This window comes from Nyctibius grandis (assembly GCF_013368605.1).
Source record: "Nyctibius grandis isolate bNycGra1 chromosome W unlocalized genomic scaffold, bNycGra1.pri SUPER_W_unloc_2, whole genome shotgun sequence".
Classification (NCBI taxonomy): Eukaryota; Metazoa; Chordata; class Aves; order Nyctibiiformes; family Nyctibiidae; genus Nyctibius; species Nyctibius grandis.
In genome coordinates this window covers 2,251,277-2,272,256 of record NW_027167473.1, presented here as the reverse complement: position 1 = coordinate 2,272,256, position 20,980 = coordinate 2,251,277, and the positions used below count along the sequence as shown (strand labels likewise).

The following is a 20,980-nucleotide window of genomic DNA, read 5'->3' as shown; positions in this document are numbered from 1 at the left end:
AGGTATGAATATTGAATCACAGAGCTCATCTGTGTTAGGTGACCATTCAGTGGTACTGCCAGAAGCATACTGAGTCCGAGTGATTACCGTCTGTAAGAGGAACGAAGTGGACTCTTTAAACAAATTTCTGCTTATTATGGTTGTTATTTAAAAAAGAAAATTCTCCCACTTTTTATTTATATATATTTGAATATATGAATATATTTTCCATCATAATTTCATAACTATACTTTAATTATGTTCAGTATAAATAGTGGTATTAGAATAATGCTAAGACTGTCTAGAACAAGTGGATAGGTACCATTTCAGGCACCAGCTCAAGAGAACATTGAAATACATATTTAGAGTTGATCATAAATGCCTTAAATTAGAGATTACCATAATTATATATTTTGTAAACTTATTTAGCATATTTCATTGCTGTTTCCTGGTTTTTGTTGTGTTCTCATACATCGTAGAAAGGTTTTCGCTCTTGGAAAACGGTCGATTCTTTTTGCTTTCCACATTAAGTGAACTGTTATATTGCCAAAAAATATTACATAAAGTATAGCATAAACTTTATGATATAAAGTATAGGCATGATGAGGAGATGCTGATGTGGTATTTTTGCTCTCTTACAATTTCTGTATATAAAGAGAAATATTTCACATTCACAGTGAAATAAATGAAAGGCTGGGTTTGGATGAATCCAATTATAGCAGGCTGCTTTCATGGAACTTCCTGCTTGTGTGCTACACTTTATCTCCTTAATAAAATAATCCTATTGTATTAGGCAGATACTCCAGTCCTGTTATTTATCCTTTTGTAAACCCCAAACTGCTAGTTGATTTCTGCTTGTAGTGATGCTATAATGGTCTAATTATTTCTGTAGCAGTTATAGCTGTTGGGGCAGGTTTCATTTTCTAGTAACGTTGTGTGCCATTAACTGGAATAACAGGTAGCAATTTACAATACAATGGGAATTCCACATGTAAGAGAAAGCACTACTTTCTATTATGAAATCATCTAGTTTTGTTTCAGTTGTTTCATAGTCTAATTGGTCTGTTTGTTTCATTTTTATTAACAGCTATGAAATCTTACTGCTTTTATACTAAAAATTGTTTTAAGAAGTATATAAAGATACCATGTAGCTAGAGTTCTATACTGAAGGGCTTGTAGTGAAATCCTCTTAACTTAGTGTCTTGGTTTCATGGGGATAAAATTTATAGAATCAAGTTTCTGTTAGATTTTGTTTCAGTTTGTGGCCAGCCATGGTGATCAAGGCTATTGGTAGTTAAATGCAGGGCAGCTGACCCAGGCTGGCCCACAGCTGTATTCTATATCATTGACATCAGGTTCACTATAAAAGGGCAAGGGCAAGGGCAATTTTTGCTCTGTTCTTTTCTCCCTTCACTTTTTCTTCTTCCTTTCAAAGACTGGTATCCCTGGAGTGACTGGCCACAACTCTATTAGCTAAGTATCATTTTGTGTGTTTTGTATCACCATTGATATTAGTTTCTTTCTTTTATTGAATCTGTTTAAATTTAACCAATGAGTCTCCTTACTTTTTCCAGTTCCCTTCCTCAGTTGGGGAAGGGACATTGGGTGAGAGAAAAACTGCTTATTTTTTAGCCCTCGGTGCAAGCTAAGTGGAGACAGCTTATTTTGCACCCAATGTAAATAGCTCACCTGGGAGAACTGTAGGCTTTTGATCTAATAATCTCAGAGGGTTGATGTTTTCAAAGATTTGACTGCTTTTGTTAGGAGCATTCATTATGTTGGTGTCAGTAGCATGGTCACTGGATGGAATTCTCTGGTGTTTGGTTTTACAGTTGCTTTTGGTGTGGCTAATCAAATGTGTGGCTTTGCTGCTGTTTGTTACTGGTTTTATGTAGCTTAACACTTCTGGGCACAGACTTGGAGGTATCTCTCTGCTATGTTGTTTGGCATTGGCTTATGTTATTATAACTTCTGTTCTAACTATGTCTGTTTCAGATTTCTGTGGAATGGGTGACATGTACTTTCCTTTTCCCTCGAGGCTGATCTCAACGGCTTTTGAGAATTGTGAATACACTTGCGATATTTCAACCACCATGCTTATATTGTCAGGCCTTTTGAATGTCTTTCAGTTCTTGCTCTTGCTTAAATATCAGTATAAGAGTGGATGCAGCACAGCTGCTGCTACCACTGTAATGAGCCCAACAGCAGCCCTGGCCCCTATACCAGGAACCACAGCAGCTCCAGCCCCTATGACAGACACTGCAGCTGCCCCAACACCCACAACTGGAATTGCAGATACTCAGAGCCTGCCAGTCCCTACAGCAGACATCCCAGCTACCCTGGAGGCTATTCAGATCTCTGCACTGGGTACTGTGATTACCCAACTCCAGGCAGCACTTGCTGTGATGACCTAGACTTTGGCAACAAGGGCTGCAGCTAATCAGCCCCCAGTGATGGGTGGTTCAGCTAACATAGGGACTCAACCAGTGCCAGTATCAGTCGCCCCTGTACAGAAGACGAAAACCACAAAAAGAGCAGGTCGTGATGGCCAACCAGGGAGATCACAGGAGGCTGAGCCAGAGGTAACCGCTCGATCCCTATCCCTGAGTGAGCTGTGAGATATAAGTAGAGATTACAGCCATCATGAAGGCGAGCAGCTTGTTACTTGGCTGCTCTGCTGCTGGGATAATGGAGCCGATGGTTTTGAGTTAGATGGTAGAGAAGCCAAGCAGCTGGGATGAAATGCTAGAGAAGTGGATATTCATAGGGGTCTTGCAAGTGGTGCAGAGCCCCTTGCTCTCTGGTGGCGACTCCTGCAAAGTGTAAGGAACAGGTGTCCCTTTAGGGATGATGTCATAAACCACATGGCAAGTGGACAGCCATTGAGAGAGGGGGTTAAGAATCTGAGGGAAATAGCTGTGCAGGAGCTGATTTTTGCTGACCTGGATGACCCACAGACACCACTAGATCCAGATGCACTCAGTTACTGGACCCATGTGGCGCAAGTGGGTACTGAGCGCACCACAGTTGTACACCAACACATGAGGATTATTTAGCTGGGCAGATGGTGAGGCACCAATGGTGAGTGACATAGATAATCAGATGCAGCAATATGCAGCCAATCTCTTTTCCTCCCCACAGGCCAGTGTCTCAGCTGTGGGAAAAACCATCTGACAAATTGTCATGGTTTAAAGCAAGGTGGCTATTACACCAGTGGCCGATGCTCTCTGTTAAACCTCCCCCATCCCCAGAAGGGGAAGGAAAAGAGAAAAGGGAGAGAGACTTATGGGTTAGGAAGTTTAAACAGTTTTAATGAACCATAATAATGAAAAGGTGTATAATAATGGAAATAACTAAATATATACAAAACCAAGATCAAGCTCCCCCGATGTTGGTCATGTCACCACCGGCACTTCAGGGCAGGCTCTGGGAAGGCCCTGACTGGGCCCAACGATGGACAGGAACTGGATTCACAGATGCACAGATTGGGATCGGGGGCAGCAGGAAAATGGACAGAGTCCTCTTTGGACACCAGCCATAGCAGAAGGGGGTGAGACCCTTGTGATCCCCCCACTTTATACTGAGAATGACTTGTATGGGATGGAATACCTTGTTAGTTGATTTTGGGTCTCCTGTCCGTTCCTACCTGGTGGTATGACTCTTCTGCAGCTCTTTACTTGTAATTAGTAAGAAATTTAGCAGTGACCTTTGTTTCTCTAAGAATAAGTATAAGCAAGAGCCTTTCTGCATAACATACCTACTGGTGCCTCAGTGATAACACTCAATGTTTATAGTTATCAGTCCTAGAAGCAGACACTGTCTGCAAAACATGCAGTTACTTTCAGAAAGTGCAGTTACTTAGAAGAGACTTAGCTGAAAGTAAAAATCACTGAAAGGAAAATTGGCCTGGTTTAGGCCAAACCAGGACATTCCACCCCTTATTCCATACCATTTCCGTCATGCTCAGATTACTACTGCTTTTCATTTTCAAATATATACAGATATCACTAGTCTATGATTCATCTCTATACAGGTAGTTCGTTAAGTTTATTTAGTTCATGATTGTGGGTTTCCATCTGGCAATGCAGTCTCTCAGGGCAGGAGAGATGGTATGAGCTTTGTCACAGTTCATGCCCACAGGTTGCAGGTTAAAGATGTCAGTCTCGAGGAGGTTACTGGATACCACTTGATGAAGCTAGCTCCAGTCTTGTGACCACTGCATTAACCTAAAAGACACTTATTGAACACTGTTAGTATTACATAGCAATTAACATCATACAGTTCAGAATTAAGTATTCTCACCCAGAATCAGATCACATTCAGGGACACATCTGACTTCACCATCCTGCAGCATCACCCACCAAGTACATCCAGGCCCTTGAGCAAAAGCAATCCCACAAATGGGTTTACTTTTGCCCGTAGCAGGAAGAACCCAGACAGCTTTCCCCAAGAGACTCCTTTCATGCACCACAGGGACTTTATCTCCTTCTACTGTATGTAAAAGGTCTGACTGAGCAGGGCCAGCTCGATTGATAGATCCCCTGGTGTTAACTAACCAGGTGGCTTGTGCAAAATGCCTATCCCAATTTTTAAAGGTTCAACCCCCCATTGATTTCAGGGTAGTTTTTAACAGCCCATTGTATCGGTTAGTTTTACCAGAGGCTGGTGCATGATAGGGGATGTGATATACCCACTCGATGCCATGCTCTTTGGCCCAGTTGTCTATGAGACTGTTTTTGAAATGAGTCCCATTGTCCGACTCAGTTCTCTCTGGTGTGCTGTGTCACCATAAGATCTGCTTTTTAAGGCCCAGGATAGTGTTTCGGGCAGTGGCATGGGGCACAGAGTGGGCATGGACATAGAGGTATCACTTTACTGTGGTGTTTGGCATTGGTTTATGGTATTCTAAATTCTTTTGGAACTGTGCCCATTTCTCATTTCTATGGAATGGGAGTGGGTGACATGTACTTTCCTTTTCCTTTGAGGCTGATCTCAATGGCTTTTGAGAATTTTGAATACCCATGGGATATTTCAACCACCATGCTCATATTGTCAGGCCTCTTGAATGTCTTTCAGTTCTTGCTCTTGCTTAAACATTAGTATAAGAGTGGATGCAGCACAGCTGCTGCTACCACTGTAATGAGCCCAACAGCAGCCCTGGCCCCTACACTAGGCACCACAGCAGCTCCAGCCCCTATGACAGACACTGCAGCTGCCCCAACACCCACAACTGGAATTGCAGATACTCAGACCCTACCAGTCCCTACAGCAGATATCCTGGCTACCCCAGAGGCTATTCAGATCTCTGCATTGGGTACTGTGATTACCCAACTCCAGGCAACACTTGCTGTGATTACCAAGACTTTGGCAACAAGGGCTGCAGCTAATCAGCCCCCAGTGATGGGGGATGCAGCTAACCTAGGGACTCAACCAGTGCTGGTATTGGTTGCCCCTGTACAGAAGATGAAAAACACAAAAAGAGCAGGTCGTGATGGCCAACCAGAGACATCAAAGGAGGATGAGCCAGAGGTAACCACTTGATCTTTATCCCTAAGTGAGCTGTGAGATATATGTAAAGATTGCAGCCGTCATGAAGGTGAGCAACTTGTTACTTGGCTGCTTTGCTGCTGGGATAACGGAGCCGATGGTTTTGAGTTAGAGGGTAGAGAAGCCAAGCAGCTGGGACCAATGGCTAGAGAAGGGGGTATTAATAGGGGTCTTGCAACTGGTGCAGAGCCCCTCACTCTCTGGCGGCGACTCCTGCGAAGCGTAAAGAACAGGTATCCCTTTAGGGATGATGTCATATACCACCCAGGCAAGTGGACAACCATTGAGAGAGGTGTTAACAATCTAAGGTAAATAGTTGTGCGGGAGCTGATTTTTTTGAGAACCTGGATGACCCACAGACACCAGTAAATCCACATGCCCTCAAAGTTACTGGACCCATATGGCACAAGTGGGTACTGAGCATGCCACCATTGTATGGCAACACATTAGCATTATTTAGCTGGGGAGATGCCAACTCGCCAACAGTGGGCGACATAGATAATCGGATGCGGCAATATGCAGACAATCTCTTTTCCTCCCCACGGGCCAATGTCGCAGATGTGGAAAAACCGTCTGACAAATCCACAGAACTGCTTCGTAAGGTGTTGGAAAAATTGTCCCAGATGGAGGACAGACCCCGGTCCCCACCTGCACTGCAAGACCTGCTCAGGAGAGATGGTACACATCACGAGGCACCCTGTGGTTTTTCCTGTGTGACCATGGAGAGGACTTGAGGAAATGGGATGGAAAACCTGCCTCGGCTTTACGGACATGCGTATTTAAGTTGCAAGGTGAACTGATGAGGACTGGGGCTTCTTCCAGGAGATTTGTTGCTCCAGTTTCCAATGGGAAACATTCCAGACAGCATAGATGGGCTTCGGACCCCTATTTACCAGGTGTGAATAACGGGGATCAAATCTACCTGAGCTGATCGAACGAAGGTGTTGATAGTGAACACTATGTTCAGGATTCTTCAAATATATCAGTAGCAAAGGGAAGAACAGGGAAAGTGTGAGCCCTCTGCTGAATGAGGCGGCAGCCCTGATAACTGAGGATGCAGAGAAGGCAGAGTTGCCGAATACCTTCTTTGCTTCGGTCTTTAATCCTAAGACCAGCCCTTGTGATCTCCAGACCCTGGATGTAGGAGAGGAAGCCTGGAGGAGGGAAGACTCTCCACTAGTCAGTGAAGACTGGGTTAGTGATCAGTTATGGAAATTGAATACACACAAGTCCATGGGCCCCGATGAGATGCACCCAAGAGCGTTGAGAGAACTGGCTGATGTTGTTGCTCTACCACTATCCATTTTCGCAAGATTGTGGCAAACAGGAGAGGTGCCTGAGGAATGGAGGAAAGCCAATGTCACTCCAGTCTTCAAAAAAGGCAAGAAGGAAGATCCAGCAAACTACAGACCAGTCAGCCTCACCTCCATCCCTGGAAAAATGATGGAGCGGCTCATTCTGGAGGTCATCTCTAAGCACATGGAAGAGAAGAAGGTTATCGGGAGTAGTCAGCATGGATTTACCAAGGGGAAATCATGCTTGACTAACCTGATAGCATTCTATGATGTCGTGACTGAATGGGTAGATGCAGGGAGACCAGTGGATGTAGTCTACCTTGACTTTAGCAAGGCGTTTGACACAGTTTCCCATAACATCCTCGTGAGCAAGCTCAGGAAGTATGAAGTAGAAGAACAGACAGTGAGATGGATTAAGAACTGGCTACACAATAGAGCCCAAAGAGTGGTAATCAATGGTGCCAAGCTGGAGACCTGTAACTAGTGGAGTCCCCCAAGGATCAGTGCTGGGTCCAGTCCTGTTCAACATCTTCATCAACGACCTTGATGAAGGGACAGAGTGTCTTCTCAGCAAGTTTGCCGATGATACGAAGCTGGGAGGTTAGGCTGATACACCTGAAGGCTGTGTGGCCATTCAGCGTGATTTGGACAGACTGGAGAGCTGAGCAAAGAGGAACCTAATGAGGTTCAACAAGAATAAGTGCAGAGTCCTGCACCTGGGAAGGAGTAATAAAATGCACCAGTACAGGTTAGGAGGCGATCTGCTAGAGAGCAGCTCCGTGGAGAAGGACCTTGGAGTCCTGGTGGACAACAAGTTATCCATGGGACAGCAATGTGCCCTTGTGGCCAAGAAGGCCAATGGTATCCTGGGGGTGCATTAAGAAGAGTGTGTCCAGCAGATCGAGGGAGGTCTTCCTCCCCCTTTACTCTACCCTGGTGAGACCTCACCTGGAGTATTGCGTTCAGTTCTTGGCTCCCCAGTTCGAGAGGGACAGAGATCTACTGGAGAGAGTCCAACGGAGGGCTATGAGGATGATGAAGGGACTGGAACACCTGCCTTATGAGGAAAGGTTGAGAGACCCGGGGCTTTTTAGTCTGGAGAGGAGAAGACTGAGAGGGGATCTGATTAATGTGTATAAATAGATGAGGGCTGGGTGTCAAGAGGAAAGGGACAACCTCTTTTCACTTGTGCCCTGCGATAGGACAAGGGGCAACGGATGCAAGCTAGAGCACAGGAAGTTCAACCTCAACATGAGGAAGAACTTCTTTACTGTAAGGATTACAGAGCACTGGAACAGGCTCCCCAGAGAGATTGTGGAGTCTCCTTCTCTGGAGACTTTCAAGACCCATCTGGATGCGTTCCTGAGTAACCTGCCCTAGATTGGTCCTGCTCTGGCAGGGGGGTTGGACTTGATGATCTCCAGAGGTCCCTCTCAACCCCTAACATTCTATGATTCTATGATTAAGATCCATCGGTGAACAAGGCATGATGCTTCTCATTCTCTGACAGTCTATTGTATGGTCGGGCCTCAGGGGATCAAATCTACGTGAGCTGCTCGAACTGAGATATCGATAATGAACACTATGTTCAGGATTAGAGGGATCCTACCTCCAGCCAGGTGGAGGATAGGGACAACCGTACTTTTTGGACTGTGTGGATTCAATGGCCTGCCACATCGGAACCACAGCAGTATAAGGCTTAAGTGGACACTGGTGCACAATGCAACATAATGACCTCAAACTATAAAGGGACTGAATCAATTTGTATCTCTGGTGTGACAGGAGGCAACCAAGAGCTGACTGTGTTGGAAGCTGAAGTGAGTGTGACTGGGACTGAGTGGCAGATGCACCCTCCTGTGACTGGCCCAGATGCCACATGCATTCTTGGCATAGATTACCTGAGGAGAGGGTATTTCAAGGACCAGAGGGGGTACTGGTGGGCATTTAGTGTAGCGATTGTGATTGTGATGTGATTTTCAATATTGAAAACTGGTTGATTCTGCTTAGTTGTTTTTTAGGATGACCTTACATGTTTTTTTTTGTAAGCTGCCTTGATTTACTGTTCCCATACAAGCAATGCCATAATTTGTCAACACTGGAAGAATTTCAGAGATGTATACTCATTAAAAGATGATTCCTATGTACTGAGCAGTGAGTGCTCAGTATATAAACAATAATTTTAGTCAGTTCTGAACGTAATCTTATGGGATCTTATCAATGCTTACAAGTACCTTAGGGGCAGGTGTCAAGAGGATGGGGCCAGACTCTTCTCTGTGGTGCCCAGCGACAGGACAAGGGGCAATGGGCACAAACTGAAACATGGGAAGTTCCATCTGAATATGAGGAAAAGCCACTTTACTTTGAGGGTGACAGAGCACTGGAACAGGCTGCCGAGGGAGGTTGTGGAGTCTCCTTCTCTGGAGATATTCAAAACTCACCTGGACGTGACCCTGTGCAATGTGCTCTAGGTGAACGTGCTTTAGCAGGGGATTGGACTAGATGATCTCCAGAGATCCCTTCCAACCCTAACCATTCTGTGATTCTGTAATATTGCTTGTGTGTGTGGAGGGGGGATTGCTTAAAAATTATTTTTAACTGTGCTGTAATCAGAGTAATTCTGTTTGCATGTGGAAGAAATGACGCCTATTTCAAGGAGTCGTCATCTTACTTCTCTCTAGCTATATCTGCTTTTTGTCAGTTACCAGACTCGATCAATAACCTCTCAGATTGTGTCATAGAGTATTACTTGTGAGAGAGAATTGTTGTAGTCTGTTCAGTGAAAAGAAACAAAGACTGGAGCAATGGCTGGCTATAAATTAGCAAGTAATTATTGTGACATGGAAAGCTATACTGTGATTTTTTGGCATTGCAGTGTTTATATAATGTCTCCCATGTTTATCTTTGTCCTAAATCCCTTTTTCTGAAACTCTTTTTCAAATGCAGATTCCCTTTTGGGAATCCTTTATGCTGACACCTTCCCCTTCTCAGACAAGATGGTAAAAACCTAGTTCCTCCAAGGCAGAAGGCTCTGAAGTCCCAGTAACAATTGTTTGCCTTTAATTGCCAGCATGAAATAGGCAGTTAATATTGCCCAAGAAGTAAAACACTTTGTAACCTTTTCAAAGGCTTCAGTGTAGAGTTTAAGAAACACTACTACAAATCAATTACTTTAATGTATCTAAACCTACAAGTAGAAACTAATTATTTTATTCACAATTTTAGTAGACCCTTCCAGCAATCGGTCTATAATTAGAGGACCACATGTATCACAAATTATCAGTTGTTTTTGTCAATACTTTTCATATAAATGTGTATTTAATGTATACTAGGAAGATTTTTGATATAACAACAACACAGGTTTTGCTTAGCTTCTGTCATGCTTTGTGCAGTTCTCACTTTTAAGCATTTAATATTTAAGGAAGCTTAGGGAAACCACATCTGGTGATAGTGCATTCCTTCCTTTTTCTTAAACTAACTTCAGACTGATGGGTTGAGGTGAATAGCTGATAGCTGCATTTTGTTCAGTCTTGCATCTCTAATAATAAATACAATACTGACATTTCTTTCTTGTCTCATTGTCTGTCTGTCTGTTTCTCTAGGAGGAGATTTCCTGTCCTTTTTAAGAAAAAAGAAGGATGAGCTAAAAACCAAACAGTTAGTGAAATTTTCATTAGATGCTGCTTCTGGTATGGCATATCTTGAATCTAAAAACTGTATACACAGGTAAGGAAGATATTTATTTGCAGTATTGTAATTTTGATCACTTGAACTGTTAGCAGGTTAAATGTATAGTGGTGTTTAATAGTGGCAATGAATTTTAGTGTCAATGAATCATGGCAATCTATGCATCTTAAGTCCTCCCTGAAATTTTAAGATACTTGCATAGCCAATACAGAAGTTCAGGTATGTGTGCAGTGTGTTTCAGGGAAATCCACTGATATCTCAGATGATCAAGGGAGAGAAGCTGGAGTTCTGTATATTAAAACATTATTAATTGTCTTGACTGCTTTCTCTGCAATATTGAAGATGATCAGGCCTTATGCTTTTGGGGTACCTTATTTCCTTTTTCTTCTTTCTTCTCCAGCTTGACTCTGTTCTGGAGCTGCTTAACTCATTGTGTATCAAAGGGAATGTAAATTGTTCTTTTAAAAATTAAAGAAAATTAAAAATTCTCTCAAATATCATAGTATATAACCCTGCTACTATCAATCATATAGCTGAAATATGAGAGAGAAACATGATGATAATTCCCTTTCCAGAGGAAATGATAAAATAACACTTTCATTTATAATACTGATGATTTCCAGTTTGCTTTTTCGAACATCTGTAGCTAAACTCTGGGCCACTTAACTTAGAAAAATCAGCCCTTTTCATACTTAGCACAGTTCTAATGAGAGCTGAATGGCATTTCTCTTAGGTTTTTATAAAAAACTAATTGTTCTACATGCCGCTGGTCAAGAAGTATATTTATCTTTAAACATATTCTTCCAAAAAGAATAAGTTTAAAATCTATTTATAAAATATTATAATATTATTGTAAGTATCTTTTATATGTTTTTACTAGGTTTTTTGTGTTTGACTTAACTTTTATTTAAGTATCCTTAAATCATCTTATGCTGTTTATAAATTATTCTGAAGAACAAATTAATTGAAACACTTCTGCCAGATCATAATATATAAGTAAGACTGAAGCAAAGAACCCATACTTGCTATGTAAAACTGTAGAATATTCCTTATGGGAAGTCCCAGAAAAGTACTGTAAGCAACATGGGGAAAAATATAATTAAAGTCCCAGCATTCTGTTGTGGCAGAACGCATTTTAACCTGACTCTGTTAAGAAAATAATTGCATACAAATAAAAGCAATTAATAGCATTAGTGATTTTCACTATCCTCATAAATGTTGTAGTATTTACTAATTTCTTTAACTGTTGGATCAATGTTTGATGAGAAGGGCCTATTTATACCTCATGTGTTCTTAGAAAATAAAATCAAGGGGAAAAGAAATAACTAAACAACTAAACTATATTGGAAGTGGAGCTGAAGCACCTCTCCTATGAAGACAGGCTGAGAGAGCTGGGGGTTGTTCAGCCTGGAGAAGAGAAGGCTCCAGGGAGACCTTATAGCAGCCTTCCAGTACCTGAAGGGGGCCTACAGGAAAGCTGGAGAGGGACTTTTTACAAGGGCATGTAGTGATAGGACGAGGGGGGACAGTTTTAAACTGAAAGAGGATAGATTTAGATTAGATCTTAGGAAGAAATTCTTTCCTGTGAGGGTGGTGAGACACTGGAACAGGTTGCCCAGAGAAGTTGTGGATGCCCCCTCCCTGGCAGTGTTCAAGGCCACGTTGGCTGGGGCTTTGAGCAACCTGGTCTAGTGGAAGGTGTCCCTGCCCATGGCAGGGAGGTTGGAACTAGATGATCTTTAAGGTCCCTTCCAATCCAAACCATTCTATGATAAGTGTATTGTGTAATGTCTTCCTTGGTAATTATGGTTACTGAAAAAGATTACTGTATTTATTCATTAAATGGTAATGTGACACCTGCAAAATATAAACAATTTTAGAAACAATTATTTTTTGAGAAGTGCTATTTCCTCTCCCCCTCCCCTTTAAACTCTGTAAAAAGCATTTTGTTGCTTGTCTGCCTTAATTAGTACTGTTCTAGTTACTATAGATGAGAGTATGGCCTTGTCCTTCTTTCATTGGATTTGGTTTCAGTTTGTGGCCAGCCATGGTGATCAAGGCCCTCAGCAGTTAAATCCAGGGCAGCTGACCCTGGCTGGCCCACAGGTGTATTCTATATCATTGACATCAAGCTCACTATAAAAGAGAGGGTTTGCTGGGAAGAGGTGGTAGCTCTTCCTGCCTATACTCTTTCTTATTGTGATTCCTGGAGCAACTTGCCAGTGATCTGTGGATAAGTATACTTTTGTCTGTTTTGTGTTGTCATTCATATTGATTTCTTCATTTCATTAAATCTGGTTAGCTTCATCCTACAAGTCTCCCTCTCCTTTTCCCAATTCCCTTCCTCATTTGGGGAAGGGACATTAGGTGAGAGAAAAACTGCTATTGTTTAGCACCAGGTGTGGGCTAAATGAAGACAGGCCTCAACATACCTGTGTGAAAGACACTGACAGCATTGAATAGGAACAGATATTTTTCTGCTGTTTAGAGTAAACTTTAAAGACTCATTTATATTACTACTTATTACATCAAGTGCTCTCTTTTAAATAACTTTATTATATCCATGATGGCTTGTGGATGAACTGTATAGTGATTCTACTAAAACAACTTATGATAATGGTTAATATCCTTTTTTAATTGCTATTTTGCCCTAACTTCTGTCTTCATAAGGCTTTTTGTTGGTGGTTGTTTGGTTTTAAGGTATATTTAAAAAGATATTAATTTGTGATTCAAAGAATACATTTCAGAGAGAATATATATATATAGCAGTGTCTTATTGTATGAGGGTTTCATTATGAAAAGTTTAGAAAGCTGAATGCAAATATGTCATGTGGGTCTAAAGCCAGGAAATAGAACTGTAATCTAATTTTCTGTTTTCTTAGTACCATAGACTGCCAGTGCACACAGCCTGGGTTACACATACTGTGATGCACATAGGAGGAAAAAGGTCTTTCCCTTCTGTTTACCTTTTGTCTTTCAAAATCACAAAAGTTGTTTATTATTATCACAGAGGTTTATCATGAAGAGCTGCTACTTTCCTTAAAGGCAAAACCACAATTTTTAATAAACATATCCTGAAGAAAGTTGCAGTTTCAAAACACAACCAAGTAGTCAAATAATATCTTCAGGAACACTACTTGGTTTTGTGAAACACATAGGTTAATAAATCAAAATATGCATTTCCAGTATTATTTTAACAATCTTATTTTCTGGGATCTTTAAGATTTTTCAGACTTCTATGGTTGGGCATAGTGTATGCTTATATTTATGAGCTAATTGTTCTGAATTTGATAGGAAAATATAATAAAAAAATTGGAATCAGGATGACCAACAACCAAGTTTAGTGATTTTTCAGTAGTAATACTACAGGCACTACATAATTATTAGGTCTTTTTTGAGTTACTAACTGTGTGAGCCGACACAGGCAGGACGCAGGAACAGCCACAAGACCACGGATAAAATGCAAAGAGCAAATTTATTCCCCTTACCTCGCAAACCGGGGGATCTCCGAAACGGCACCCAGGGCAAAGGCACGCAAGCGGGGGCGCAGACACTGCAGAGCTCGGTTCCTGGTAGAGAGAGAGAGAGAGAGATTCCGGGCCTGCTGCTTTCGCCTGTATATTAGGGGTTTCTTGTAGGCAGTAGTTTTCCACTGCGCTTTGATCTTTCTCACAGCAGGGCAGGAATCTCAGGCATGAACAATTATGTGCCCCTGAGTCTTATCACAGGCCTATGTTATCTGAATGCAGATGTTCTACTTGTCCAGCACACAAGACTAAACAACAGTTACTAGTATGATATATGTGTGTTTTGACACCCCAGGTGCAAGTCACTTGAGCGTGTTTACAATCCTCCTTGCCAATCTTCCGTTATATTCCCACATTAACACAGGTTAATTGGCAAATGCTCACTCTAGGAAAGTAGCTCATAAAATTTTAAAATATGCTTTACCAAAGACTAAATTGCATTTTATCAGGATTAACATACATAATTTTCTAGGTATGTTCTCTGGTTGAAATGTTGGAGCTTGAACATTTGCCCAGGATTTCTGAGCATCCTGGGGAATGGTTGGAGATCCTATTCTCTACTAACCTTGGATATGTCTGCCATAGAAGCACAGAATGTTTATTACTTGCTGGGTACTTTGAACCTATTGCACACTACTGGGTGCAGCACTCTGGTGCTATGCTGCAAATATATTAAATAAGAGTGACAGGCTACCAGGGAAAAGTCAAACTCTAGTGCTTTGTAAGAAAGCTCTTAGGTGTACAGGACTCGACTCCATTAGAGTTTTAGCCTCTCCTTACTTGAACACTGAAGGTGCAATTGTGTGACTGGATGGTCTGTACAAGGAATATGGGAGCCCTTGTTCCCTCCTTTAAGGGTCAGGTAAAACAACGATGCAATCTAGGCATGGATAAATTTAATGTTGAGAGCATGTAGATTAGAATGGAACAACTTAATTTATAGTAGGAAGAAGTATTAGCATTATGAAAAAAAAGAAAAAAAATTTAAAAGAACAAGAAACACTTGTCAGAAAATTCATCAACTAAAAGTAGTTCTTTTAGAGAAAACAAAAAGGTAAGAAAATTAAATAGAGACAAAATAGACTAAGCAGCAGAATTTTTTAAAATTAAAAGTCAAAAGGCTTTGATTACTATTTTGGCAAGAAAAAAGAATCTTAATAATTAGAATTGGTTTCTATTGTGTAGGTTACAATAAAAAAGAAAATGTTTTGCTACTATGCTATGCAGTACTCCTATTTGTTTTAAAGATCTGTTTGGAACCCTTGTGTAGGGTTTTTTTGGTGGTGTTTTTTTTTTTTTTTAGTAATTTAGGTGACTTATTTATAGTAGCATGTGTATTTGATTTGCTATTAATGTGAAACTAAAGACTGCTCAGGAGCTTATTAAAATTATTTTAATGCCATTTTTTTAGTTATAGTGCACTGGCTATACTTTTTATATTTTAAAGTTTTATTTAAATTTGAACCGGCTTTTTTAAATTACCAATTCAGTCATACTTTTGCTTAGTCTTTCAGCAGTTGAGACAGTGCAACAACTAATCTGCTCTCTGTTTTATATTTTCATGCGTGCTATGGTGTTTTAGTAGGTGCAGATATAAAGTTTAAATTTGTCAGGCTTAGAATGATTAATGCACATGAATGATTCTCTGATTTGCATTTTCATCTCATCTAGCTTCCAGAAATCACTAGGTTTTTTTTCCTCTTTATTTGTGCTGATTAAAGAGCAGAAATCAGTGGGCTTAAATAAGGAAAGATGCATGAATAGATGTTATTAAAAGAAATAAAAGGAGTGATTGAAGATATACAAAAGTATGCAGTTATTTCATCTTCACTTAGTTTGACAAATTGTTTCTTGCTTTTCATTTTTAAAACATGCTATTGTTTAGATGGTTCCATTTTTTTTTCCTCTTAAGTAGAAACACAAAACTAGCATAGAAGTGTGATGATAATCTCAGTTATCATTATCAGTGATAATCTCATGGGTCAATAAAGACAGTTTAATAAGTGAAGGAAAAAAAGCAAGTGCTGCAAAGGCAATCACTTACCACTTCCCACCAGCAGAGTGATGCCCAGCTGGTCTCCAAGCAACAGCTACTTTAGGAAAAGTGTTCCCTTCCACCACCCCCCTCTCCCAGTTTTATTGATGAGCATGATGTTATATGGTATGGAATATCTGTTTTGTCAGTTCAGGTCAGCTGTCCTGGCTTTGTCCCCTCCCAATCTCTTGCCCATCCCAGCCTACTCCCCGAGGGGGCAGAGTGAGAAAGAGAGAAGGCCTTGACGCTGTGCAAGCACTGTTCAGAAATAGCTAAAACATTGGTGTGTTATCAACACTGATTTTAGTCACAAATCTAAAACACAGCGACATACAGGCTGTTATGAAGAAAATTAACTCCATCCCAGCCACACCCAATACAATCTTCACCCCTTATTCCATACCATTTGCATCATGTTCATGTCCTACAGTATTCAATACATTCTCATCAACCACCACTACACCCTTCCCTGTCCTTTGACATATGCACATTCCCTTAGTCTATAGGGCCATCCCCATTCAAATATCCATTCACTTCATTTAGTCTATGACTTGGGCTCCATCTGTTGTGATGGTCATTCAGGAAAGGAAAGATGGTGTATTGTGTTGGATTGTTGGGAGCTGAAACCAGCTCAGGTTGCATCACTGCTGTACTTGCTCTGTTCCTTAGGAGGTTCATCCTCCATTGGTTCAGACAGCTCCTGCTGTAGTACTTCTGACATACAACTATGGTATGGCATTGTACAACTCAAATCATGGGTTATTTTCACCAATTGACCCTTTTTGCCCACTATTTTTTCTCACATTGTATGTATATGAGCTTCTACGTTTGAGGTAAGTGCACCGTATCACTTCATGTTCTCCCTGTGGTCATGCAGATAAAACTACAGGGTGGCACACAGTGTGGGCTTATGGTTCCTTTTCCCTTGATCAGGGAAAGACAGACTCCATGTGACACTTGATAGCTGAAATGCTGACCTGCATGCATGAGGAGGAAAACCTGTTGGGATAACTGAGACATAGGTCTGTAGGTTTATAGAATCATAGAATTGTTTTGGTTGGAAAGGACCTTTAAGACCATCAAGTCCAACTGTTAACCTAGCACTGCAAAGTCCACCACTAAACCATGTCCCTAAGCACCACATCTACATGTCTTTTAAATACCTCCAGGGATGGTGACTCCAACACTTCCCTGGGCAGCCTGTTCCAAGGCTTGATAACCCTTTCCGTGAAGAAATTTTTCCGAATAGCCAATCTAAACCTCTCCTGGTACAACTTGAGGCCGTTTCCTCTTGTCCTATCACTTGTTACTTGGTAAAAGAGACAGACACCTGCCTTGCTACAACCTCCTTTCAGATAGTTGTAGAGCGTGATAAGGTCTCCTCAGCCTCCTTTTCTCCAGACTAAACAACCCTCAGTTCCTGCCCAACTTGGTGTCATCTGCAAACTTACTGAGGGTGCACTTGATCCCCTCATCCAGATTGTTGATAAAGATGTTAAAGAGAACTGTCCCCAATACTGAGCCCTGGGGAACACCACTTGTGACCGGCCGCCAACTGGATTTAACTCCATTCACCACAACTCTTTGGGATCAGCCATCCAGATGTTTTTTTTACCCAGCAAAACGTATGCCTATCCAAGCCATGAGCAGTCAGTTTCTCCAGGAGAATGCTGTGGGAGACAGTGTCAAAGGCTTTACTAAAGTCCAGGTAGACAACATATACAGCCTTTCCCTCATCCAGTAAGTGGGTCATCTTGTCATAGAAGGAGATCAGGTTAGTCAAGCAGGAGCTGCCTTTCATAAACCCATGCTGACTGGGCCTGATCGCCTGGTTGTCCTGTAAGTGCCGTGTGATGGCACTCAAGATGATCTGCTCCATAACCTTCCCTGGCACTGAGGTCAGACTGACAGGACTGTAATTCCCCAGGTCCTCCTTCTGTCCCTTCTTGTAGATGGGTGTCACATTTGCTAACCTTCAGTCCCCTGGGACCTCTCTGGTTAGCCAGGACTGCTGATAAATGATGGAAAGTGGCTCGGTGAGCACTTCTGCCAGCTCCCTCAGTACCCTTGGGTGGATCCTATCTGGCCACATAGTCTTGTGCGTGTCTAAGTGGTGTAGCAGGTTGCTAACCATTTCCCTTTGGATTACCGGGGCTTCATTCTGCTCCCCATTCCTGTCTTCCAGCCTAGCGGGCTGGGTACCCGGAGAACAACTAGTCTTGCTACTAAAGACTGAGGCAGAGAAGGCATTAAGCACCTCATCCTTTTTCTCATCCTTTGTAACTATGTTCCTCCCACATCCAGTAAAGGATGGAGATTCTCCTTGTCCCTCCTCTTGTGGCTAATGTATTTGTAGAAACATTTTTTATTGCCTTTTACGGCAGTGGCCAGATTAAGTTCTAGTTGGGCTTTGGCCCTTCTAATTTTCTCCCTGCACAGCCTCATGACATCTTTGTAGTCCTCTGAGTTGGGGAGGAAGAGAGATTCTCTTTGAATTGCTGGAGCTGGCAGGCCAGTCTATCCACGTTTGGTGCCTCAATCTGTCCAATCTACTATTGCTAGGGTGCTGGCATATGACATTGTTACATTCCATCTTCCTTCTGCCACATGGACTGGACATCATCCGGATCTTTGGAGGCCTGGTTGTTGTCCAGGTTGCTGTAGATCACCTCCACCACCGCTAATTCCCTCAGATACTGGACACCTTCCTCTGCGATAGAGTACTTGCCTTGGTAGTTTACAAGACCTTCCTTGACGGGATACCTTGTCTTCATGCTTGACAGGAGTCGCCTCCAGAGGCTGTGGATTGTTGCCCCTCTTCTAATTCCTTTGTTGATTCCCAAGTGCCTAGTGAGGGATCCCAGCTGCCAGGCTTCATTACTCTCTAATTCCGGACTGTTGGCCCCAATAACCCAGCATCGGAGCAACCAGGTGATAATTTTCTGGCCTGGATGATGGCTGTAATCTTTCCATATATCTCGCGACTCACTCAGGGATAGGGACCAGATGGTTTCTGACTCGATTATGATTTCTGTCTCTTCCCTCTCTTTTTCTTGTGGCTGTTCTGCTGCAGAAGTCTGCCTTTTCTGATTCTTCCTCCTGTTCCCTCTCAGGAGGAGCTTCTTCCTCCTTTACTAACCAAGTTGACTTCCACTTCCATTGTTTCTTCTTGAATATAGGAGCAACTATTATAGTTGATGGTTGAGTCTCTGGCTTAGCCACAGATTCTGTTTGTAAGGCCTCAGATCCAGAGACCCTCTTGCCCACACAGACACAGGCTCAGTAGGTGTAGGACTGGCTCCAGCATAGTGCAAGAAGTTGTATCTCTGGTATAGGCAAGGCATCCTTTCTTCAAGTGTTCTGCCACTTCAACAGGATTCCATGCCTGTTGGGGAGTGAAGTCCTACACCACTGGAGGTGAAAACTGGTCTAGGTACCTGCCCAAATTCTCCCATGCACCTTGTCACCCATGATGAGACTATCATCTCAGGGCACATCCCTGTGTGGCATTCCCAACTAGTTGGTTAACCTTAGGAAAAGCTGAAATCAGTTTCACAACACACACCAATACGAGCATTCTGGGATGTTCAAGAAATCGAAGACCATTGTAACAAGGCAGGAAACATCTACCCTGGGGAAGAAGGGGAAGGTGCTTTTATCATAGCTCTCCTAGGCAAAGCAAAACAAAGTAATAAACAGCATAGCAAACAGCAAAAGCCGAAAGCAGCCATTAACAAGCCCTGGATTCTGATGCACAGCAAGAGTGGGAGCATACCATGGAGCAGATGAGGGAACAAATAAACCAGTGTCATGAACAAACAAGTCACCATTGAAAACAGCAACAAACAGATAAACAGGTCTAAGAACTATAAATTCAGTCTACTGCACTCTGATCAAATTTGTCTTTATCTCTAACCTCTCAAGTCTTGCCAGCAGCTAAGCCCCCACCCAGTCACTCAGTCCTCCCTTGCAGCAGGATAGGGGAGAGAATCAGAAGGGCAAAAGCAAGAAAAACTCATGGGTTGAGATAAAGATAGTTTAATAAGTGAAGAAAAAAAGAGAAAAAAGCACGTGATGCAAAGGCTGTCATTTACCACCTCCCACCAGCAGACCAATGCCCAGCCAATCTCCAAGCAACACCAACCTTGGAAAAACTCCTTCCCCCAGCATTTATTGCTGAACATGATGTTATACAGTATGGAATATCTCTTTGGTCAGTTTGGGTCAGCTGTCCTGGTTGTGTCCCATCCCAGTCTCTTGCTCACCCCAGCCTACTCCCTGAGGGGGCAGAGCGAGAAAGAGAGAAGGCTTTGACACTGTGCAAGCACTGTTTGGCAATAGCCAAACTGGTGTATCAACACTGTTTAATCACAAATCTAAAACACAGCAACAAACAGGCTACTATGAAGAAAGTTAGTTCCATCCCAGCCAGAAACAGTACAACAAGATTAGAATAGACATGTGATAATCTCAGTTGGTTCAATAAGTGTTTATGACTGATCTTCTTTTCCAGTATTTGATTGCATATGTTGAATGCATTTGTCCATAATTTATTTTTAGTTTCCAAACCAACCCTGTGGCAATACAGGAGAAAAGATGCAGGTATGTGGTTCAGAGAATTTGAATATATTTGTTTGTTTTATTTTCCCCTCTCCTTACCCACCATCTTCTCTTAATGAAAATAATTCAAATTATTATTGGATAAAATATTTTAATATTGATAGAAGCAGTTATCTTTTGTTTTTTCTCTGTTTTTATCATTTGATAGTCAGTAAAACCTCTTAAAAATCAGAGACAGGTTTTGAAAATATTATTTCTGTATGAAAACTTTGTTCCAACTGTATCTACAAGTAAAACATATATGTTTCTAATTGAAACTAGCAGAAATATTTTTCTTTTTTCTGTTAATTACT

At 41.8% G+C, this 20,980-nt stretch overlaps 1 protein-coding gene across 1 annotated transcript in view; it reads left to right on the top strand.

Moving 5' to 3' along the window:
- The window catches only part of LOC137677142 (tyrosine-protein kinase Fer-like), a 276,620-nt gene that overhangs the window by 185,848 nt on the left and 69,792 nt on the right, over nucleotides 1-20,980 (top strand). The window contains exon 14 of the mRNA XM_068424347.1: nucleotides 10,421-10,544. Within this exon, the coding sequence (XP_068280448.1) occupies nucleotides 10,421-10,544 (124 nt within the window). The remainder of the gene's footprint in view (nucleotides 1-10,420; nucleotides 10,545-20,980) is intronic.